At 36.5% G+C, this 24,082-nt stretch overlaps 1 protein-coding gene across 5 annotated transcripts in view; it reads right to left on the bottom strand.

Annotated features, from left to right (window-relative positions):
• SEC24D (SEC24 homolog D, COPII coat complex component) overlaps positions 1-24,082 on the bottom strand; it is a 101,802-nt gene that overhangs the window by 43,387 nt on the left and 34,333 nt on the right. For all 5 annotated transcript variants that reach the window (XM_032292452.1, XM_032292455.1, XM_032292453.1 and 2 more), the window contains one exon: positions 1,559-1,697. In XM_032292452.1, coding sequence (XP_032148343.1) covers positions 1,559-1,697 — 139 coding nt within the window. The remainder of the gene's footprint in view (positions 1-1,558; positions 1,698-24,082) is intronic.

The following is a 24,082-nucleotide window of genomic DNA, read 5'->3' as shown; positions in this document are numbered from 1 at the left end:
AAAGAGACACAGCAAACTGAAGATCCTTGCTGCTCTTCATGCTGGGGAGGATTTTGGTCACCTTCCTAAGAAAGCTGGGGGCTTGGGTGAAGACATCTGAGGAACTGGTGGGCTCGGTGGAGCACTGTGTCCAAATGCTTTGGGAGAAGCCTCTGTCCCTTCTCAGGATTTTTTCCTCTAAAACTAAAGCACAGAGAAATGAATTGTCACAGGGCTCCAGAAATCCAGGTCCCAAGACTGAATGATAGCCAAGAATTTGGTTGCAGATTTCATCCAGGTTGAGAGAGGAAACAAAATCTTCCTTAGAAAGAGAAGTAAGAGTAGAGGACAAACAGAATCTGGTCTCAATGGATATCCAATTTGCACTGAGTGGAAACCACAGCTAACACAAGGAGAAAGACATCCCAAGAGGCTGAGGCCATAATTTGGAACCAGTCTAGAAGTCAATGATTCAACTCCACAGCAAGGTATGTTTAAGAACTGACCAAATGTCTACATGAGAGGCACTCACAAGGCCAGTCTCTGGTGCTCTAAGTTGAGAAAAGCCCTGTGTGTGAGACAAGGGGGCAGGGACACAAGAAGGCAAGCAGTGCTCTCCCACAGAGAACGCTCACAGAGCCGAGATGCTCACAGAGCCATGAATGCAATGATGTAGGAGGAATACTGTCCCCAGCTCAGTTGTCATTAGGGAGTAGCCAGTACCTATGGGCAGAACCGTGTGTTCACAAGCAGAGAGTGCTATATGCTCTTCAGATTTAATTACCTGCAGGGAAGCCTGTCTACAAAGATAAGAAACAGAAGAAAACTTGTATTCTAATAATCATCACATGGTTCAAAAAATGTCAATGAATATGCAAGTGTTCTCAGCCTGAGTATGTACCTCATTTAACAACAAATAATTAAAAATATACAGACATGTTATAAATGCAATAAATGTGAGAATACTTTCAGCAACTTTGCAGTTTTCTTCAACAACAGTGAATTTGTACTGGAATAAAACAAATATAATGAATACGGGAAAGTTCTTTTTAATAATGTTCCTTCCTCCTTAAACAATCCAACATTTGCATCAGAGTGATGTGTGTGTGTGTGTGTGTGTGTGTGTGTGTGTGTGTGTGTGTGTGTGTTAAAGCCCTTGGTTATACCTAAGCTTTTCCTAAGTATCAATGAGCTCATATTCAAGAATAACCTTGAGGAATGACAACAGAGGAAATGTCTCCTAAATTTACCATCTGTAATCATAAGATGTAAAAATCTTATTTTGTTTCCCACTGAGGCTTGGTGGAAGGGGATTAATAAATAAAATGTTTCTCCCACATTTGAGTTTTCTTTTATAAGAAACATTTCAACTTCCATGTGGGGCTCATGTAGTTACCTAAGGTTAAAAGGGGCTTAAATTTCCCACATAGAGCCTGTTACAGTTGGTTTCCTTCCAGAGAAATTATAAAGAAGGTACAGCTATATAGAAAAAAGAATCTATACTTTTCCTAAACTAACACATATAATGCATTTTACTTAATAAAGAATTTCACAAAGAGCTTTTAAGGGCACTGCTTACCATCATTCACACAGTTGCAAAATCCACACTGATATCTCCTTCCTCCTTCGATGAACTGCATAAATGGGCACATGTAGGCCTTGCACCTATTGCATCTGACTGGTCCACTCTCGCCGTGATTTACCAAGTAAAGGGGAGTCTATGGAGAGTAAGAAAAATTAGAATTTCTAGGTATTATAATTTGGAAAGCCTTCTAGTGGTACTTTTTTTTTTTTTGAGACTGAGTCTCACTCTGTCAACCAAGCTGAAGTGCAATGGCGTCATCTTGGTTCACTGCAACCTCTGCCTCCTGGGTTCAAGCGATTCTCCTGCCTCAGCCTCCCAAGTGGTTGTGATTATAGGTGCCTGCCACCAGGGCTGGCTAATTTTTGTATTTTTAGTAGAGACGAAGTTTTACCATGTTGGCCAGGCTGGTCTCCAACTTCCAACTTCAGGTGATCTGCCCAAAGTGCTGGATTACAGGCATAAGCCACCATGCCTGGCCTAATGGCACTTTTTAAGGGACTCAACTCTTAGCTTTTTGCCCCAGGACAGTAAAGATGTCTTTCTTGCTAACACATAAATTCAAAGCCATAAAATGTTGTCCATGATACCCAAACAAAAGTTAATTTAAGTATATTTCATGTATAAGGATATATTAATATATGTATATTTATGTCTATGTGTGTATGCATATTTGCCAAAATGTGTGTGGAAAGAGAATATATAGTGATGGTAATAATACCTAATTATGCTTATGTTAAAAACATTCTGGACACTTTGTGTCACACATTTTGCTGTTTCTTCATAGATTATGAATAGAGTTAGATCTGATTTTAAAAGTTCTAGTTTGCATAGCAATATGCTGTCTACGTAGTTCCCCCAAAGCACATCAACTGTTTCTTCAAAAATGCAACTATTTGAAGAAATATGCAATAATGTTTATTTACTTACGCAAGGAGGACAAGTCTACCTTTTCTGCTACTTTACTAGAAAAAAAAAGTTTCACAGAATACTCACAATGTGGCTGGCCATGCTGTGCCAGAACTGAAAAAAATAAATCATTCAATTGCTTCTTCCTCATAAACATACATAGAAACCATGATACATCTTTTACAGTTTAAAAGTAAAAAAGCTCAGCATTAAGTCTGCCTTGTTTCTCAACTCTTCCAGCTTTCAGGAGAAAACCACAGAGATTCTTATTGCTGTTCTAAATCTCCTTAAAGATGACATTTAAAGATAAACTTGAGAATTGCAGACTTTGGCGTGTCAATTAAATTTTTCTTTACTGAAAAATATATAAGTAAAGCAGACTGCTTTTGAATGGAGGCCTGAAGAGCAGGAGTTTGGTGGGGTAGGGGCAACAGGCTCTTTTCTGCTCTAGCCTTAGAAAACTGAGAGTTTCCATTGTCCCTTTCCAGATGTTCAACGTGAAAGCTGAGGTTTACAGAAATCAGTTGGGAGGTCTCAGAGCAGAAGAAAACAGGTTTAACACAATACTCAAAAAAATCAGGGAAAGGATTAAACGTTAAAAAAAAAAATCATTCCCCTCTATTTCTGCACTGCCCTCTTCCCCATCTCTTGACTCAAGAAAGCCAGACGATGTATTGGATTTTCTTATTTATGATTACTTCTGATCCACAGCACGGGCTCTGGTGCCCCACTGGTATGGGCTATGTCAAGGATTAGATGAGTAATACATGTGTAGCGCACAGCATTGTGCCTGGGACAAAGTACTTGGAAAAGTTTTATCCAGAACAGCCTTTCCTCTCTCAAAACCACTCAGCTCAGGACAGAGTGTTCTTTGACAGGAGAGTTATAGCTGGGTAAATGGGATGGACTTCAGCTCCTGAAGACTACCTGGTCAGTTATTGTAAAGCATTATTGTAAAAATGATCTAGAAGACAGAGAATGGACTTTCAGGAGATCCTGATACACTCTAATGGTTAAAAGTTGAGAGGCAGAACGGATTTTTAAAACACTCTAGGAATTTTGTTTAAATACATAGTCACACATACAAATTCATATATCTGATACATAAACCAGTCTTTTAGACAAATTTTTTGTTAGGAAGGCATATAGTGACAAATGCCTGTTCTCTTCAGGTAGTAATAAAAAGAAATTATTTGAGGAGCCAAGAGAGAAGCAAAAACATGCAGGTACAAAAAAAGAGATTCTTAGAACAATAAATGGAGAGCCAGAAGAATGAGAAGTAGAAGACAACAAATATGTGCTGTTCAGGTAGCTTCTTCTGAATTAAAACTGCAATTATCAATTATGACTCCAGTTACTGTTCTGTTCCACAACTCCAACCTCTGAGATCAGGGGATGCTTTCAGAAGTTAAAATTGGGAGAAATTCTGCAGCTTCCATTCACTCAGCCAAGTCTACTTTTCTCATCCTTTTATTTTCAAAAAGTCCAAAGGCTGTAACAAATCCCCTGATTTTAGAAACCAAATATGATCCAATTATTTGCTAGACAAGCCAAAAGTAATGGAAGGAAATTTGACCTTATTATCACTGATTTTGCTCAAGGCCAGGCCCAGCCTAAAATTACTGTGAAATTGTTGGCAACTAACACCTATGCATTCCAGTCCTGGCAGATTCAAACTTGCAGGACTGAAAATGAATGTCTAACAAGAAACTGGAGTCAAGTCATGACTGGGTCTAGGCTATGAAATACACTTAGAGTTTTTGCAATTTTTACTTTTTTAGAAACCAGATGATGGATAGGTAAGCAATGTTTTCAGACAACTGAGGTGACAGTAAAGAATGTTAAAAGCTTTTTAACTGTTTACATTTTATTTTCAGGCAACAGGGCAAGGGCTTCTAAATTACACTGGCTTGTTTCATCTCTCTCAGGCCATGTTGAAAACCAGCAGAGATTTCCCTTTGCACTCTCCAGATGTCGGCTTATCTGCACCACAGTAGTGTACATGAGCTCATAAATAGCTAACCTTACTTTTGAGTTCCATCTTGGTGTGTATGGCTTAAAAAAATCAAACTACTTTTCAAAAAAATTCCCTAAGTTATTTTTTTCCTTACCAAGGGAATTATATCTAATTCAGAAATATTTTCAGATTTAAAAAATTTTATTTATAAATGTACTTAATCTTTAGCTCCTAGTATATCCCTGTCTACCCTTGCTTTTCTGTTCTTCTCTTAAGTGGAAAAGTGAAAGGTTAGAGAGACTGGCTGTAAAAACCTCACCTGACTATTGTTTGATTCTGGCCCTATATGGCTTAAGCTTACACAACATGAAAGTGATAGGGAAGTTGAGGAAAAATGTGAATCTTTTCCATGTATTTTTGGATTAATAGGGGTGTGCCCAATACTATGTTAATACTAATTTTAATAAAAGTGCTTTAATTGAATAAAATGTATCTCTTCTGTGTATATATAATACTAGTTGATTTTGGACCACAAGTGAAACTATCATTCTAAGAAATGAGGCTTAGTACTAAAATGATATCTAACAATTAAGAAACAAAATAACTTTTGATTACTTTTCCATGCAAAAGAAATAGACATTAAGATGTATCAACCAATACCTTCTAATACCACTAGTAAAAAATTTAAAAGTCTTATGTGAATACATTATCAGTTTTCCAAGTATTCCTGCCATTCTCTTGAGTAACTTTAATATCTGTACTGCAGGTACCTTTGAGGGACTTACAGTGTAGCGGGGTAGAAAGACAGTAAACAAAAAAGTACACACAAATGCAATGAAAAACACAGGGTCTGAGTAGAAATAACACTTGGGAGAGCATCATCAACAAGAGCTCTTTTTAAAGCTCTTTTTAGCTTAGAAAGGCGATGTTAAGCTATTCACAGATTGTATTTCCAAAACAAACACAGATGCTCAAAGAAAATAAAGCACAGTGTAGTAAGATCCATCATGGAAAATTTGTACCAAGTTTGTAGGCTGTATGTAGTTTTGTTTTGGCATGTATATTATTAAGAACAATGAGTACCCAAGCCTGGCTACAGTATTTCTGTTTTAGGAAAGTAACGAATTACAGTAAGGAATTAAAAGAAAGCAGCTAAAATACCAAAGTGTTTTTACCCCACAGATCCAATAGATGGCACTGTGTAACTAAAATTAAAGCTGTATAAACCTTACCAGTATTCAAGAAAACGACCAGGATAATCATGCTACATTCATTTCATGTAACTCTAACAACTTTTAACTGAATTTGCTTTTCTCAATGAAACTTTTGATAATGGTTTAAAAATATTCTGGGCCAAACAAAATACAATTAAACACGGAATGCAAGACTATTGTATGCATACATTGTATAGAAATTATAGAACGTGCCAAATTTACTAACAGCCAAGAGAAACATTTTAAAAGTTTCTAATCCTCTGCCAAGTTTCCTTGAGTATATGTAGGGAAATAGAGGTGAGATTGGGATAGGGAGTCACAATGTGGAGCAGGCAACCTAATGACGGCCTGGGAAGCAGAGAGAACGACACGAATGCCCTGTCACCAGCATCCATGCCTGCTTTCCACATTAGCCATCATGGTGCAAAATAACAAAGCAACAGTGACACCTGGTGTGTCCTGGCACTCAGCAGTACACGGCAATGAAGAAAAATGATTATTTATTTATTTATTTATTTTTTATTATACTTTAAGTTCTGGGGTACATGTGCAGATCATGTAGGTTTGTTACATAGGTATACACGTGCCATGGTGGTGGTTTGATGCATCCATCACCCCGTCATCTACATTAGGTATTTCTCCTAATGCTATCCCTCCCCAATCCCCCCATCCCCTGTTATTCCTCCCCTAGCCCCCACCCCCACCCCCCAGGCCCTAGTGTGTGATGTTCCCCTCCCTGCGTCCATGTGTTCTCATTGTTCAACACCCACTTATGAGTAAGAACATATGGTGTTTGGTTTTCTGTTCTTGTGTCAGTTTGCTGAGAATGATGGTTTCCAGTTTCATCCATGTCCCTGCAAAGGATATGAACTCATCCTTTCTGATGGCTGCATAGTATTCCATGGTGTATATGTGCCACATTTTTTTTATCCAATCTATCATTGATGGGCATTTGCGTTGATTCCAAGTCTCTGCTATTGTGAACAGTGCCACAATAAACATATGTGTGCATGCGTCTTTATAACAGAATGATTTATAATCCTTTGAGTATATACCCAGTAATGGGATTGCTGGGTCAAACGGTATTTCTAGTTCTATATCCTAGAGGAATCGCCACACTGTCTTCCACAATGGTTGAATTAATTTACACTACCACCAACAGTGTAAAAGTGTTCCTATTTCTCCACAGCCTCTCCAGCATCTGTTGTCTCCTGATTTTTTAATGATCACCATTCTAACTGGTGGGAGGTGGTGTCTCAATGTGGTTTTGATTTGCATTTCTCTAATGACCAGTGATGATGAGCTTTTCTTCATATGTTTGTTGGCTGCATAAATGTCTTCTTTTGAGAAGTATGTGTTCATATCCTTTGCCCAATTTTTGATGGGGTTGTTTATTTTCTTCTTGTAAATTTGTTTAAGTTCTCCATAAATTCCAGATATTAGCACTTTGTCTGATGGGTAGATTGCAAAATTTTTTTCCCATTCTGTTGGTTGCTGGTTCACTCTCTTGATAGTTTCTTTTGCTGTGCAGAAGCTCTTAAGTTTAATTAGATCTCACTTGTCTATTTTGGCTTTTGTTGCCATTGCTTTTGGTGTTTTAGTCATGAAGTCCTTGCCCATGCCTATGTTCTGGATGGTATTGCCTAGGTTTTCTTCTAGAGTTTTTATGGTGTTAGGCCTCATGTTTAAATCTTTAATCCATCTAGAGTTAATTTTTGTATAAGATGTAAGGAAGGGGTCCAGTTTCAGCTATCTGCATATGGTTAGCCAGCTTTCCCAACACCATTTATTAAATAGGGAATCCTTTCCCCGTTGCTTGTTTTTCTCAGGTCTGTCAAAGATCAGATGGTTGTAGCTGTGTGGTGTTCCTTCTGAGGACTCTGTCCTGTTCCATTGGTATATATCTCTGTTTTGGTACCAGTACCATGCTGTTTTGATTATAGTAGCCTTGTAATATAGTTTGAAGTCAGGTAGTGTGATGCCTCCAGCTTCGTTTTGTTTTGTTTTGTTTTGTTTTGTTTTATTTTGCTTAGGATTGTCTTGGATATGAGGGCTCTTTTTTGGTTCTGTATGAAGTTTAAGATGTTTTTTTCCAGTTCTAGGAAGAAAGTCACTGGTAGCTTGATGGGAATAGCATTGAATCTATAAATTACTTTGGGCAGTATAGCCATTTTCACGATATTGATTCTTCCTAACCATAAGCATGGAATGTTTTTCCATCTGTTTGTGTCCTCTCTTACTTCCTTGAGCAGTGGTTTTTAGCTCTCCTTGAAGAGGTCCTTCACATCCCTTGTTAGTTGTACTCCTAGATATTTTATTCTCTTTGTAGCAATTGTGAATGGGCAAATGTCTACCTTCCTGTTGGAATATCATATCACAGGCATGATGCTGGTAAAGGGTGGAGACAGAGTAGCCAAATCCCAGATTTCAAGAATATCCTGAATGAGTAATGCCATACCTGCCCACACCTAGGACATTGCTGGGTGAAAATGGCCCCATCTCTCCTTTCTTCTCTCATTTGCCCACTATCCGCTCTCCTTATTTTTCAGCACCAGAGTTCATAGTTCTAATATACACACACAAACTCACTCTTCAACCACCTACTTTCCCCTCTCTTCTAACACTTATTCACTAATTAAAAAGAAAATACTTATATTATGTTTTCTATGTATGCTTCTTCCTTCTTCACTTTTTTCTCTCTTTATTTCCCTCATTAGAAGTCTTCAGGAAAGTAATCAGTGTCCTGGGACTATACAGTTGTTTCCACAGCACCAATATTTTACTTTACAAAGTGCCTGAAGGAAATACCTTGGCTAAGCAGTTACTGGTTATGGGAGAGAAATCTTTGCCCACAATGGGATCTAAATAAGATGAGATTTAAAATAAGACCTGCCAAAATGTTTTCCATGCTGATGAAGGATCATATTCAGCATCAATTTATATTTCCCAGGAAATCACTGTAAATGTATCTCTCTAGCAGCAGTGATTTCCTATTGTCAATGTAACTTTGGCAAGCAGCTATTTCTTGGAATTGGAGTGCTGCTTATTTTTTGGAACTGTCTCAAGAGAGGGTCAGTTGGTAATTTGGATTAATTGAGGGATATAAGTAGAAGCCTGGAAATGGTATGTGAAAAGATAATCCAGAACCTGTGATGAACAACTATCCTTTAAAAATGTTAAACATTCAGACTATTAGGCATGCTGGAAGATGAGCAGTCAGTCAGATTCCCAGAGGATTATGCCCAGAGGCCAAAAGGAAAAAAGCCTGTATCAACTGCATTTACTAAAAACATTTCCATGTGAAAGAGAAATGAGAAGCAGCTTATATGCGCTTTCTGCTTTTACTTTTACCATATATGACATTCACTTGACCAATATGGATAAAAAAGGTGCAGTTCCATAGGCTATTTACTGTATATGTGCTTTTTAGAGGGCAGTACTATTCTAGTCAGACTTTTTTAAATAAGTGTGAAATGAAAGAATATTTTCTGAATTAAAAAACACACACACACAAAAAAAAACAGAGCCAGGCGCAGTGGCTCATGCCTGTAATCCCAGCACTTTGAGAGGCCGAAGTTGGGAGGATCACAAGGTCAAGAGATTGAGACCATCCTGGCCAACATGGTGAAACCCCGTCTCTACAAAAAAATACAAAAATTAGCTGGGCATGGTGGTGTGCGCCTGTAGTCCCAGCTACTCAGGGGGCTGAGGCAGGAGAATTGCTTGAACCCAGGAGGCGGAGGTTGCAGTGAGCCAGGATCACGCCACTGCACTCCAGCCAGGCACGTGGCGACAGAGCAAGACTCTGCCTCAAATAAATAAATAAATAAAACAGAGATTGAAAAGACACTTAATATATTGTATTAGTTCTAAGACTATATATTTTTATAAATAATATTTCTCTAAAAATTTTAATGTTTTTAACCCTTCTTAACCTAAAACTTTGCATTTTCAGAAGATCAGTTTTGTTAGAATGTTAGTGACACCTGAGAGATTGTTTTCCTTTTTTCTTTGAACAATACTATCAGAGAGTCTATTTGTTCTGTTTTAACTATAACTACAGCTTGTATTATACTTGGATAGCTCTTTAATTTGGAAGTTACGTTTTTATTTTTGGGGTTTTTTGGCACTGAAAAATTTTTACTGATTCAGACTTTTCATAATAAATGTAAGGGTATAACTATTATCTTTATGGTCTTATGGTCATTTGTCGTTTAAAATACTATCATTTATAAAATCTCAATTTGATATCGAGGGGCTAACAACCCAGGGAGTAGGGAATTCCTATCCACATTGTTCAAGAAATGCAAGGTCAGTGATAGGAAGTGATCCATAAAACAAATTGCAGAGCTATAGCTTGAATTCTGATTTATTCCAACTATTTATGTCCTCTATGCTATATATACGAGAAACAGCTTGTAGACCGCATCTGTAGAAAAGCATACTGTTTCAGAGAAAGGTGCCATTCTCCCTGCTCTGTGACTTGAATCAAGCCCTTGAACCATGCTCCTTGGTAAGCAGTCTAATTGTCTCTAGTCATTTCTCTCTCCCATTCTCTATAGGAGCTGCCATATACCTTCACATCCTTATTTAATCCTCCCCATAAGCTCCTTCTCCACCTCCCTTGGTAGATAAATTTGCATTATTCTTCATAAAGAAAATAGAAAACCTCAGGTAAAAACTCTCTTGACTTTCCCCCACTAATTTATCAGCATCTATCCAACATTTTCCTTTCTCTCCTTCTCCTGATACAGTGGAAGGGATCTCCCCTCTCTTCTGACTTCTCAGGGGCTTTGTCTAATCCAGGACCATGCCTAAACCTGGCCCCTCAAGATCCTTTCATCCACAAGGGAGAATTACATTTTGTGGTCTAATTCCAGGCTACTTGCAGGAAACATATTTAATTGCTATATGTTCCCATATAACTTTGTGCCTGAGAGTACTCATCACACTATTTTACTTTTTAGAACCCCTACTACATTCTCAAATCCATGACTCTCAGGTCCAGTCTGTTTACTGTTGTATCTCCTGTAGCACAATACCTGAGAGAGGGATCAGTCAATGGTTTCTGAATGAACAAACAAAATAGCTCAGGTACCCACAAATATATTGTTATATGCTCAGGATAACTTGTGATAGGTGTTAAAGCAAAAGGCCAAATAAAAGAAGAAATCTTCAGAAGGGTCAATAAAGCCTTTATTCAAGGAAGACATGGGCATGCATGAGGAGTTATTTGTCCATTGACAGAGAGAGGGCAAGAATTTCAACCAGTGAGAACAGCTTACCACAAGAAGAAAAGCCCAGGGTATGTTGGTGGCCAGTAAGCAGGTAGCCTAGACCAGCTGGGATGAAGGGAGATAAAGAGAAAGGCTAGAGTGATTTTGAGGAGAGCCTTCAAAGCCAGGTAGGATAGTAGTATACTCAGCAGGTTTCAGACAGACATAGACAAAGACACACAGACACACAGACACACACACACACACACACACATACACACACACTCCCCCCTACCTAAAATCTGTCGTTACTATATGGTAGGAATTCTCACAGAAGTTAGTGAGATAGCTTATAAATTAGCAAATACTATCATGTTTTACCATTATCATGAAGGGTTTTTAGAATTTTTTTTTTTTTTTTTTTTTTTTTTTTTTTTTTTTGAGACGGAGTTTCACTCTTGTTACCCAGGCTGGAGTGCAATGGCGCGATCTCGGCTCACCGCAACCTCCGCCTCCCGGGTTCAGGCAATTCTCCTGCCTCAGCCTCCTGAGTCGCTGGGATTACAGGCACACGCCACCATGCCCAGCTAATTTTTTGTATTTTTAGTAGAGACGGGGTTTCACCATGTTGACCAGGATGGTCTCGATCTCTTGACCTCGTGATCCACCCACCTCGGCCTCCCAAAGTGCTGGGATTACAGGCTTGAGCCACCGCGCCCAGCCGAATTTTTGTTTTTTTTTATCATCTCATATTTCACTTAATTCATAAAATTCTTGGGTTTATTTTTAAAATAAACTCAAAATATGTTTGAATACCATAAACAATTTTTAAATTAAATTTCTAACTAAAAATCTTCACCCCTTAACAGCAGTATGTAAGCTTCATGTTCACCACTGATCCCAAAGGCCTACATTACAGAGTAAATTCGCAGCAAATATTTGGGTGGATGACAAAGAAGAGTGACAGGAAAGATGTGAGGGAGGGGAAAACCGAAGGAAGGCCGGGGGAGGGAACAGAGAAGTCTCCTTTGGAATTAAGGATATCTGCCCATTGTTTTATCACAGAAGATCTGGGTGTGATGAACCCTAATGTGCTTTCAACCCAAAATATGTACTGATAACTATACCAGGAGATTCTTCTCTTGGAATGTCCCCAAATGCTTTAAAACAAGCACAGCTGTGACCTTTCTACCCAGGGCTGTAATGCCAGGAGGGCTTTTTGGTGGGAAGGTCACAAACTGTACGCTGTAGTCTATGAAAGGGCAGCTGCTGGTGATAGGGCATCCTTAGCTTCAGAAGGGAAAATAAATACCAGTGCAGTTAAGAGAGCATCTTAATTAGTTTTCCTGAATGGCAGTCCTAGTTCATAACTAAACTATCAATGGTAGGTAATGATTCTTAAGCAAAAAGTGGTCTGTTTGAATTGGGTTACGCTGACACAGTGTTTCAAGTTATGGGCTTATTTGCAAAGATCAGCATTATTTTTCTTGCTAGAAAAACTTTTGAGTAAGATACTATCTCTCCAGAATTTTATACTTGAGCAACATTTTGCCACATTTCCTACAATCTTTGACCTACTGTAATTTATCTTTTATCTCTATGGGAGAAATATATATGTTGTCTAACTACAGGCGACTAGCAGAAAACATACTTCATTGCTACAACAATGCACCATGTTCTACAGATGATTAATATATCTTAGACTTAAAACCCTTCTGTATCAAGTGTGTTTCTTCTATGACAGAACAATTGGCAGCTTTCTGCTCCTCAAAGAAACGTTGTGAAATACTCTAAGATAAAAGCATTAAAAATAATAAGCACAGAGGCAAACTCTCTTTGTCTCTCTGGCAGAATTATAAATTAGTCAAAGTATTCCCTCTATTAGTTTTACTTCTTTATAAGGCCATAAAAAGAATTTCTCTCTATGTGAGGGTCTGAACTTAAATGACACCTTCTCAATCAAGCCTGCCCTGAACACCTATTTAATCTACAAAAGACACACTCCACCTCCTCCCAGGCAGATGTCATCCCTCAAGTCTGCTCTACTTTTTCCTTCCTCTATAGCCTCAGATAACCTTCTTACTAGGTTCAGTGTCTAATCTCCATTAGAATGTAAGCTCCACAAGGACAGAGATCATTGTCTCTTCTGTTCGCTGATGTATCTCAAGTGCCGAGAACAGTATTGGCACATACTGAGCAAACAATAAGTATTCATTCAATTGAACTGGCTATTCTTAAATCGTTTTTGAAATAAGGTGTCATACACAAAGTCTTCCATAAAAATGGTCATAGCTTATAAACTATCATATCAAATAACAACGTATTGTTGTCCAGATTATGGTATATGAGATGACTGAAAACATCACTAAAATCCCAGGAGTGATTATACAAGTATAAATACAAGTATAAAACTGTTTCCATAAAGAAGCTTAAGAGAACTCAAACCAAATGATCAATTCCTTTTTCAGAGTAGACACCTATGGAAGCTATGCATTTATCTAAATATGTCTAAAACTTTCTCTACAAATCCTTTTCAGAGTAGAAAAAAAATAGGACTCTAGGGGTCATGCAGTTCAATCTGTTATTGGTGTAAACATTGGTGACTGTCCAGGCACAGTGGTTCACACCTGTAATCCCAGCAATTTGGGAGGCTGAGGCAGGCAGATCACTTGAGCTCAGGAGTGCAAGACCAGCCTGGCTAACATGGTGAAACCCCGTCTCTATTTAAACAAAATAGAACATTGGTGACTAACCATCCCCGTGCATCGGTGGGCTACTTCCAGTAACACAGCAAATCATCTTTGGTGAGTTAATTTTATTTGGGCACACAGCCAAAAATCATTCAGAGAGCAGCGTTTTTGAAAATAGGGTTAAAAAAGTTGAGAAAAAATTTTAATTTAAAAAACAGGTGACAAATTCAAAAGCATCTAAAGAAATAAATACATTTATATATTTATATCAGTAATAAACTGAAATAAAAGGAAAGATGACTTCTTATCAGAAATAAAAGTTAATAAATATAAAACACTTTCTATCCTTTTCTGTAAGAAATATGAAATATAGACAAAATTATGTTTGAACTACTTAGATAAAGAATTTTTCAAAACTTTTCAAACTATAGAGGACAAGAGAGTATGGGATGTAGTAAACCAAAAAAATTTAAATCTCATCCCATGTTAGATTACAATATACTTTAATCTACAGTTTAGGATAAAGGAAAGTAATCTTTGTGGTAGATGAACTCCAGGATATCTACAGACACTAGATTTGATAATTATGGTTCTTCTATTTTGCCTGCATTTTACAGAAATATTTTCAAGAACGTCAATGATGGTCGTATTTTCCCAAACAACAAATAATACTTTTAAAGCTTTTTAAATGCTTTTTTGTTACATGTAACAACATCCTTTCCTGCCCCTGCCCTGCCCACCAAATCCACACAAACACACACTCACAAATACCATATACCTTCCTGTGTGAGACGATATTGAGAGAAACAGTGGAGTGGGAAGAGAACAGAAGTGAAACCTAAGCTAAACTTTAAGCAGAATTTTACTGTCCTGGAAATTCCTTAAGCAACTGTTATTCTAGTCAGTGCAGCTGTGTTTATCCGCTAGCAATACTAAAGAATAATAATTTGTAGTGGGTCCCCAAGTGTCTATTTTTTTATAAGAACATATGTGTGGAAAATAAAATATTTTCATTGATATAGACCATGGAAACTGAACTCAAGCACACACTTGGATAAAGAGATGACTCTAAATACAAGATCCTGGTCTTAGTTTGGCTTTTAAATTGTCAATTCCTTTTTTATCTACTTTGTAACACTTTTCGGTATCAAATATGGCATTTATATACAACAAGCTCAATAAATGTTTGAGCACAGACAGACCTCTATGGTGAAAATTTCACCAAATTGCTTGGCATCAAAATTCAACTTTACTTTCATATATAAATGCTATTATATGATTAAAATATCACTTAAATATTATTTAGCTAAAAATGTTTCATGTACTATCTTAGGTCCTAGAAATGCAGTAGTGAGAAAAATCAGATGTGTTCCCTACCCTTGTAAACCCAGCAGGAAAGACATTAGCCAAATGTACATATCAAAATTGCAAACTGGAATTCATGGTATGAGTTGAGCTACAGGGGAGAATGGGGCTGGGGAAGTATCCCAAAAGCGCTCTTCAGGAAGTGACTAAAAGGACAGAATAGTGTGAAGGAGCTGAAGGAAAATTATTCCAGTAAATGCTCATGAAACACCTTATGAAAAAAGTCTATATAAATGTTTATGTTATGGTGATGCTTACAATTTGAATAATAAAAACAGAGAAAACAGTGATCTAATATCAAATGACAGATACTACACAACATTTCTTTAAAATCAGAGTAATTAAACCTCTTTTCCCATTTACATATGACTACAAGTTGTGCAGTCTAACTCATTTGCCTCCTTCTTACATAATAATATGTAGCTAGAATCACTGAAGGGGTTTGACAACATCCCTCTTAAATGTATACACTTTAAGTAAATATAAATTGCCTGAAGTTCTCATACTTTTCTTTTTTGTATATAGCAGACACCCAAAATCAAGATTATAAGATTAAAATAAAAAGATCCATGGTGAAATTTAATATTATATAGGAAATAATCATAATAATGATAAAGATGATAAGACTAGTTTATTTTTAAACAACTACAGGTTAAGGGGTATTATTGAAATTTTACTTATGAAAAAAATAAGGCTCAAAAAAGTAAATTTTTCCAGGTCATACTACTGAGATAGGGTCAAGTTATGCAGCTAACTCCATTTAACTCCCAAATTCCTGACCTAGTCACCACATTCATGACAATGCTATATTCCTGACAAAGAATTACTTGAAAAATAATCTGTGTTTCAGACCAACTTGGGTGCCACTTTGAAACATTTCAAGAAAACAATGCCAGATTAAAAGTTGAGACAGGGTTTTCTTTTCCTACATTTTTCTCTTTCTTCTTTCCTTCTTTCTTAAAAATATAATTTTATTAATTTTTTAGACTTTTATTCAATGAGAACTTGATTCCTATGAAGCTTTCTAATATAAACATCAAAATATTTGACTTTCTTATACTTGATCAGCAAAGATGCACAGCTGCCCACATTGTAGACCCTGGTACTCCTGAATTATCTAAATATCCACAAAATTTGACAGAAGTTAGAAGCATGAAGCAAGGTACAGACAGTATATTTCATTGATTCTAAAATCCCTTCAATTCTAAGAGACACCAAACCTTCCAAGTAAACATGACACATTGCTAAGAAGCCTTTGCTAATAAGGCATATTTTTGTTTTTAAAATGCTAAATATATGAGAAAATATGGGTCTTAGAATTGACAGAAATAGCAGCAAAAAGGCTCTAACACATTTCTTTATCTGTGGTGGCTTCTCACTCCTCCCCACTATTCTACTTCTAGGAAGGTTGATTTGGGTCCTCAATCACTAGGGCATAGAAAGTAAAAGAAGTAAATTTTTACACAAAAAAGTAAATTTTTCAAGGTCATAACCCACCTTACATTCACTGAAAATTAAATCATTGCGAATGTTTTCTTTTTATTGTTTCTCTTGAAGCTGTTCCCCACTTAATAAGAGAATAAAGATTTATAGGAATAATTCCATGATTGAGAAAATAAGCTTGGTCCATTTAGCTTCTAAAATGTAACTTAAAAAGAATTCAAACGACCTCTGCCCTGACAAATGTGACTCTCCCTACACATGTGCTATAATGCTAGAACACTGTTTAAAAAGGGATAATATTCTGTTCTTCAGCTGCCAAACTTTTTCATAGCACTTTTTCACAGCACTATATAAATAATGACCAAAAATCTTAAGGGATGAGATTCAGTTTCTAATGTAACTGGATACAACAAAGGTATTTTAAATGTTATATTCACTATTTTATTTCTGAGTACATACATTTTATATTTTCAAGTTTTTATATTCATAATTTTAAATATTTCATTAAAGCAGACAAGATTATGATATACAACTTAAAAAATAAATTCTGACTTTTGAAGCTGTCATTTAAAAATAAATAATTTAAGTCTTCTTTAAGTTATTTCCAGGCCATGACATCACACAGTAATCAGTTTACTTTCAGAGTATGCTCATCACTAAACTAGCTAAATTTTGGCTATATGTGAAAATGCATAGTCTCCCAATCTTACTATGTTCTTTTTATTTTTAAAGTTGAGGCTGGATGTGGTGGCTCAAGCCTGTAATCCCAGCACTTTGGAAGGCCCAGGCAGGCAAACTGCTTGAGCTAAGAGCTTGAGACCAGCCTGGGCAATATAGTGAGAACTCGTCTTTACCAAAAAATACAAAAATTAGCCAGGTGTGGTGCGCATGCCTGTGGTCCCTATTTGGGAGGCTGAGGTGTGAGGATCGCTTGAACCTGGGAGGTGAAGGTTGCAGTGAACCGAGATTGCACCACTGTACTCGAGCCTGGGTGACAGAGTAAGACCCTGTCTCGTTAAATAAATAAATAATGAAATGAAAAAATTAAAGTTGAGATCTCACTCTGTCACCAGGCTAGAGTAGAGTGACACTATCATAGCTCATTGCAGTCTCAAGTAAGTCTCAACTCCAGGGCGCAAGTGATTCTCCTGCCTCAGCCTCCTGAGTAGCTGGGACTACAGGCGTGCATCAATGCACTTGGCTACTTAAAAAAAACCTTTTTTTTGGTAGATATGGGGTCTCACTATGTTGCCCAGGCTGGTCTCAATCTCTTGGCCTCAAGTGATTCTCTGACCTCATCCTCCTACGGAGCTGGGATTACAAGTGTCAGCCACCATGCCTGGCCATGTGTTTCTTTTTAAATGAATAATATTATACACTCCAGACTTACACTGAAAGTACTATACAAATGAAATCATTTTTGGTTGGGTTGTGAAATTTGTTCACATTAATTTTTAATAACATGTAGGACTTCATGAATGCTATCCACGGTGAATATCCAATAAAAACTGGAAAAGTAAGACAGACACTATCAGCTTCCTGGATTTACAAGACCTCAGAACCAGGCTTCTCCCTCTTAGAAATGGAAGCCCAAGGTCACAATAAAGGTACAGTGGAGACCTGAAATCATTCTCTGGCTCCTAATCCAGTGTTCCACCGTTTAGCTAATGTCTATTGTGCTTTGGAAAAAGTAGCCAGTTTTTATTGGTTTCTAAAATATCTTCGTCCAAACTTCATTCAATTGTTTTACTGTTCTGTCCTTTCTAGTGAAATAGAACCTCTCTCATTAATATGTGATAGAAGAAACTAATTCTCCCACCATGTTGAGGAACTTGTAAAAAATATATTGCCTTTCAAATGATTTTTTTCTTTACCTACAGAGTTTGTTAGATAGGTGAACAGGGTTATAAGTGAAGTCTGTAGTCATTTAAAAGTAAGACATGAAATATCGAAAGTAGGATTTTAAAAAGTGTTTATTTCATTAGCAATATGTTTATCAATAGACCCAATTGCTGCCAACAAACAACTAAGATGAAAAAAATTAGAGGCCTAAAATACCTACGAATCAACCACCATTCTGTGACATGGTATTTTTTGTTGTTTGTTTTATTTATTTTTTTTTTTATTTATTTATTTTTTTTTTTTGTCTTTTAAATGTCTCTACAACCCTGAGGAGAGTACAGTTATTCAACTAGGGCCTCTATTCCCAGCCCACTGCTGAACTCTATAGTCTTTGCCTTCAAGGAGTATTATGCAAACGCTTACAGTCAAAAAGACTTTAAGAACTCTAAAATGGATATTTTAAGATAACTAATAAGCTTCTAGGGAGAGCAAGAGGCCCATGGCTAAAACTTTAGCCGGCAAGAAAAATACTGTTTTACTGAAATTTAGAATCTTGAGTTTCAGTAGTATCACTACCAGCTAGTAACTTTAATAGCCCCAGAACCTGTGGAGCTTCATCATTTATAAAAGTGGTATTACACCTACTACAAAGCTGCTATCTTCCTAAAAGAAGGATGACATAGTCATCGTGAATACACTAGTACAGTGAGGCACTATAAATTCTGCCAAAACTATGTCAACCCATGCAAGCAAGATTAGCTGAAAAGTCAAACGAATGACCAGCAATTCCTTCTGCTGATTACACATGTAAAGACCATTCCTGACATAAAGTATTGGTGCTGAGCTTATTCCCTAACAGAATTTTCCCTTCTTGTTAATTTCATTAATCAGTTCTTTGACATCCATTCCTTTTCCCCCCACAACGGTACCTTCTTTAGACCTACTATATCTGTTAAAATATAAACAATCATTAACAAGAAAGTTTTTTTTTTTTTTTTTTTTAGACAGAGTCTTGCTCTTGTTACCCAGGCTGGAGTGTTTGGCTCACTACAATCTCTGCTTCCCAGGTTCATGTGATTCTCCTGCCTCAGCTTCCCGTGTAGCTGGGATTACAGGCACATGCCATCATGCCTGGCCAATTTTTTGTATTTTTAGTAGAAACATGGTTTCACCATATTAGCCAGGGTGGTCTCAAACTCCTGACCTCAGGTGATCCACCTGCCTTGGCCTCCCAAAGTGCTGGGATTATGGGTGTGAGCCACTGCGCCCAGCCACAAGATTTAAGCAGCATTTATTAGTAGGGCCAAGTCCTTATTTATTTATTAAATCATAATTCAGGTAAAACTTTCCCTGAAACTAGGCTCCATATAACATTGAAGCTATCCCCATCAGAGCCTTTTTCACATTGTACAAAAGTTAGCTGTATACACAAACATCTTCTATAAGTTCCAGGCAAGAGTAACCAATTCTTGTTTTTCCTGTTTTCCAAAACCCTAAAGTTTAGCACAATTCCTAGCACAGAGTAAGTAGGAGATGAAAACTCAACTGAAATGTTGAGTCTTGGATGAAAGTTTATTTTTGCTAATTAAATAGGCAAGGAAATTATTTTGACCATTATATCCATTTATAACCTAAAAATATACACAGATATTCCTGAATCTAGCCACAGATGGAGTAAAAGCTTCTACCATCTGGTTTATAGGTAAAATTACTTAATTGCATTTTTAATTAGACTATGCACTTGTCCAAAATATAAACATTTCCTATTTTAGAGAAAAAAATGCAAAATTAAATTAGTTATAATCTCCAGTCCTTTTGCACTGGACTTCTACACCATTCTACCTCAGTTCCTAAAATACAGCATCAAAAATTAAAACACAGTTTTCTAAACAAAAGGGTTTGCAGCATAACCAATTACTTTTGCTAAATATATACCTCATAATTATACTGACTATGGGGATGGGTTTTACTTAAAAGACATAAAAAATTAAAATGTATGGTAAGGAATACAAAATTTAAACAGTGGCAACATAGATATGCCCCTGGAAATAGCATACATCTCCAAAGCAAATGTTCACAAGGAACATCCTCTCCTCCAAACCACTGGGGTTAGGTTTATTTTTATGGGCCGTTGCTAACACAATAGCATGCTTAAAAATGTTGGAACCTGTCAAACAATGGAACCAACTTTAAAAAACACTGTACTAAATAAATCCTTTGGTAGTTGCCAAATCAGGTTATCGTTAAGGAATGATTTTAAAATTGCAGTAATGATGGCAATATTAGCTAAGCAAACAAATTCTAAAATGTTATTAACCCCAAAATAAATCATGTAGAGGAAAATAATTTAAAGATGATTTTATACGTAGAATAACAGTACTTACGTAATTCATTTGCTTAGAAAAGATGCTTTAAAACTGTTATTTCCTTGATTATGGATTATAAACATCTAAAATCAGCATGTCCCTCATTTTCTTTTATTATTTAACTACAATTGTTTAGTTTTTGGGTTTTGTCTCACAATTAGATAAAAGACAGTGCCACTTATTGATATCTGGAAGAATAAGCAGGTTTGAGGTACAGAGATCAGAAATTCATTTTCGGACATGTTAAGTTTGAGGTTTCAATGAGGCACCCATGGAAAAATTTCAGAGAGGTGTTTGGACGTGTGAGTATGGGACTGAAAACGTAGAAATGAATGAATGAATAACTGAGTAACAGTGCAGTGCTTTAGACACCAGTCTGTATGAGTTTGCATCCTAGCTCTGCTATTTAGCAGCTGCTGACCTTAACAAATTATCTAACTCTCTGCCTCAGTTTACTTATATCTAAAATGGTTATAAGTAGGTTAATGTGAGAATTAAGTAAATAAACAAATATTTTTTAAACTTACAGTTTTGCTTGTTATAAATTTTAATTTTTATTATTCTTATCACTAGTAGCAGCAGCTATTACAGATGATACTTAACCTTTGGAGAGGATAGGGTATCTAAAGAGAGCGGAAAGAAGCTCCCAAGTTCAAGCCTTGACTAACCCCCAAATTAGAGATCAGGAAAACAATAAAAAGAATTTAAATGTTCCCTGCCTATGATGTAGGAAAAATTACACCAGGAAGGTGTCATGGAAGCCAAAAGAGGAGAATCTGTCAAGAAGGCCCAAACACTTGGTAGCATATAGACTTGCGTCTAGCTAGCTGGTATGATATAGCAACAATAATTCCCTAATGTTGGTGGCTCTCCAAGTTTAGGTCCAGCTACATGCCCAAAAAGGAAGGCATTTTTTGAGCAAATGCTCTGGAGAAACTTCTTCCTGGTGTTGCAGCATTCCTCTCACAGTCCTTATTTTTTTGACTTCTAAGTCTATTTCAACAAATAAAAATAAAAGTACTCCTTTAAATAAAGAGGGTCTTCATTCAAACCAGGAAGCATTGCTATATAAGGGAAAGTAATTCTTAAATATATTCAGAATAATTATATTCTTGAATGCCTAGGGGAAAAGAAAGGGCTTTGTATAGAGAGAAGTAGAGAAAACAATACTGTCAAATACATTTACATGGTCACTATTCAGAGTCTCCAACAACATTAAAGGAATAGAGTGTCTTATTTTCACAAGTAGAGCTTCTCCCTAAGTCAGATTCCAAAAATAAGCTACTACACTAACCTCCTCTGTTTAATACTTTGGAAAGCACAGAGATGAAAATGCAGCACAAGTCTTTACTAAAAAAAGATCTGATGTTGATGTTGGTGGGCACATAATATTTGGTTAAAACAAACAACTTTGGAAAATAGAAACCATACTCACTCCATTTAAATATAAAATGCATATATGCATTTTTAAGAAGAGGCTTAAACTAATGTTTGAAAGATTTTTTTCAATAGCAACAAAAACATGAAATGCCAGGTTTTATTTTCCAGAAGACATTAGAGAATAATTTTATTGTTAATACTAAATAAGGATAACAAGAATAAGGTTCCAGACTCTGGTTTTGGGTGTGAACAACTGCTGAGTTTTGTTCAATTTCATGCATATTTGACCCAGGTCAGCTTTATCACAAGGAAGGAGCAAGGAGGGGGATTTTGCTAGTAGATAGCTGAAAACCATGCAAGCTCACTGCCATTAACAAAGTGCAGCCAAAACTGACACTATTCATGGGCATAAATCCTATGTATCCACAATACTGATATACAGTAGAATTGCTTCCTATGATATTTTGTTACTTATATATGCTGCAGGTTTCCGTCAAGGTAGAAATGTTATCTTTGGTTTATGAAAATAAAAGATCTCTTTGATAAGGCTCAGATAGCAAAGGAACAAGTAAGTTAGAGGCTGCACATGTATAGCCATTCCATCCCCGAGAGAAGCTGTGGGGACAGTTCTTCTAGGCACACTGATGGCAATACATTTCCTCAATTTTAGGATTCATAAAGGTTTTTTATTTTTCACATCTGTATGCATCTCAGAATTGATTTTGTATGTATGGTTATAATAATGTTTCTCATATTGATATATTACTCAGCTGTTTAAAGGAGGAGGGAGTTTTGTAGGTAATAATATAAAAACAGTGCCAGATATATTAAATTTAAAAAGTACAGAACAATGTGTATAACATCATTTACATTTACATACTGTTTTTCAAAGGAGAGATACATATATGTTGCTATATGCATATTTTATTTCTAGAAGGAATCACAAAGAACAGGTAAGGGCTGTATGAAAGGAGAGGGGAAAGAGGTAGGCAGAGGCCTATTTTTCATTGTACACCCTTTTCATCTTTTGATTGTTTATGTTTTACTTATTTAAAAGTATAGCAATTGACTTTTTCAAAAGAAATGACCAATACTGCATACTGTTATGTATACCTGCATATGAAGTCAGCACATAAAAACTTTTTTTTTTTTTTTTTTTTTGAGACAGAGTGTTGCCCAGGCTGGAGTGCAGTGGTGCAATCTTGGCTAACTGCAACCTCTGCCTCCTGGGTTTAAGCAATTCTCCTGCCTCAGCCTCCGGAGTAGCTGGAACTACGGGCACATGCCACAATGCCCAGCTAATTTTTTAATTGTTAGTAGAGGCGGGGTTTCACCATATTGGTCAGGCTGGTCTCAAACTCCTGACCTCAGGTGATCCACCTTCCTCGACCTTCCAAAGTGCTGGAATTACAGGCATGAGCCATTCTGCCCAGCCTAAAACCTCTATTAGGAGGACAGGGTATGGTGGTAAACTCACACAATGAATTAGTATTCAGCAATAAAAAACAAACTATTGATACATGCAATGTCAAAATGGCTCTTTAAAACATTACACTGAGTAAAAGAACCTTTGTACAAAATAGTGCATACTTTATGATTCTATTTACATGGAGTACTAGAATAGGCTAAATAAATCTATCACAAAAAACAATCACAATTGTTTTCTGCTGCCAAGGAAGAGTGGTTATGTGAAGGGGTGGGGGCCGCCTAGGAAAGGGCACGAGATAACTTTCTGGGGTAACAATTATGTTCTATGTTTTGATAGGTGTCTGCGCTACATAGGTATATACAGTTGTCAAAACTCAATAAATGTTCACTTAAGACATTTTTATTGTAAAAGAGATTTTCCTCATGAGAAAATAATCCGTAAGCAAATTTTGAACACTAGTTAATGATATTCACTCTGAAGTAGAGTGAAGTGCAATAAATAATGCAATTTATTTTGAAATGCATCAGAAGAAAAAAGATGGGTTGATGGATAAACATCATGATATATGACAAAACAAGCATAGTTACATGTTAATGGTAATATCTAGGTGACAGGGATATAGGTGTTCACTATGAAATCCTTTTAGATTTTCTGTATGTTTAAAAATTTTCAAAACCAAATGTCGAAAATACTTCTAGTTAAGTTATTCT

The sequence above is a fragment of the Sapajus apella genome, unplaced genomic scaffold (assembly GCF_009761245.1).
Source record: "Sapajus apella isolate SASKATOON/1434 unplaced genomic scaffold, GSC_monkey_1.0 scaffold27, whole genome shotgun sequence".
NCBI classification, from domain to species: Eukaryota; Metazoa; Chordata; class Mammalia; order Primates; family Cebidae; genus Sapajus; species Sapajus apella.
The sequence above is the reverse complement of the archived record's forward strand: the minus strand, read 5'-3'. Positions and strand labels throughout refer to the sequence as shown.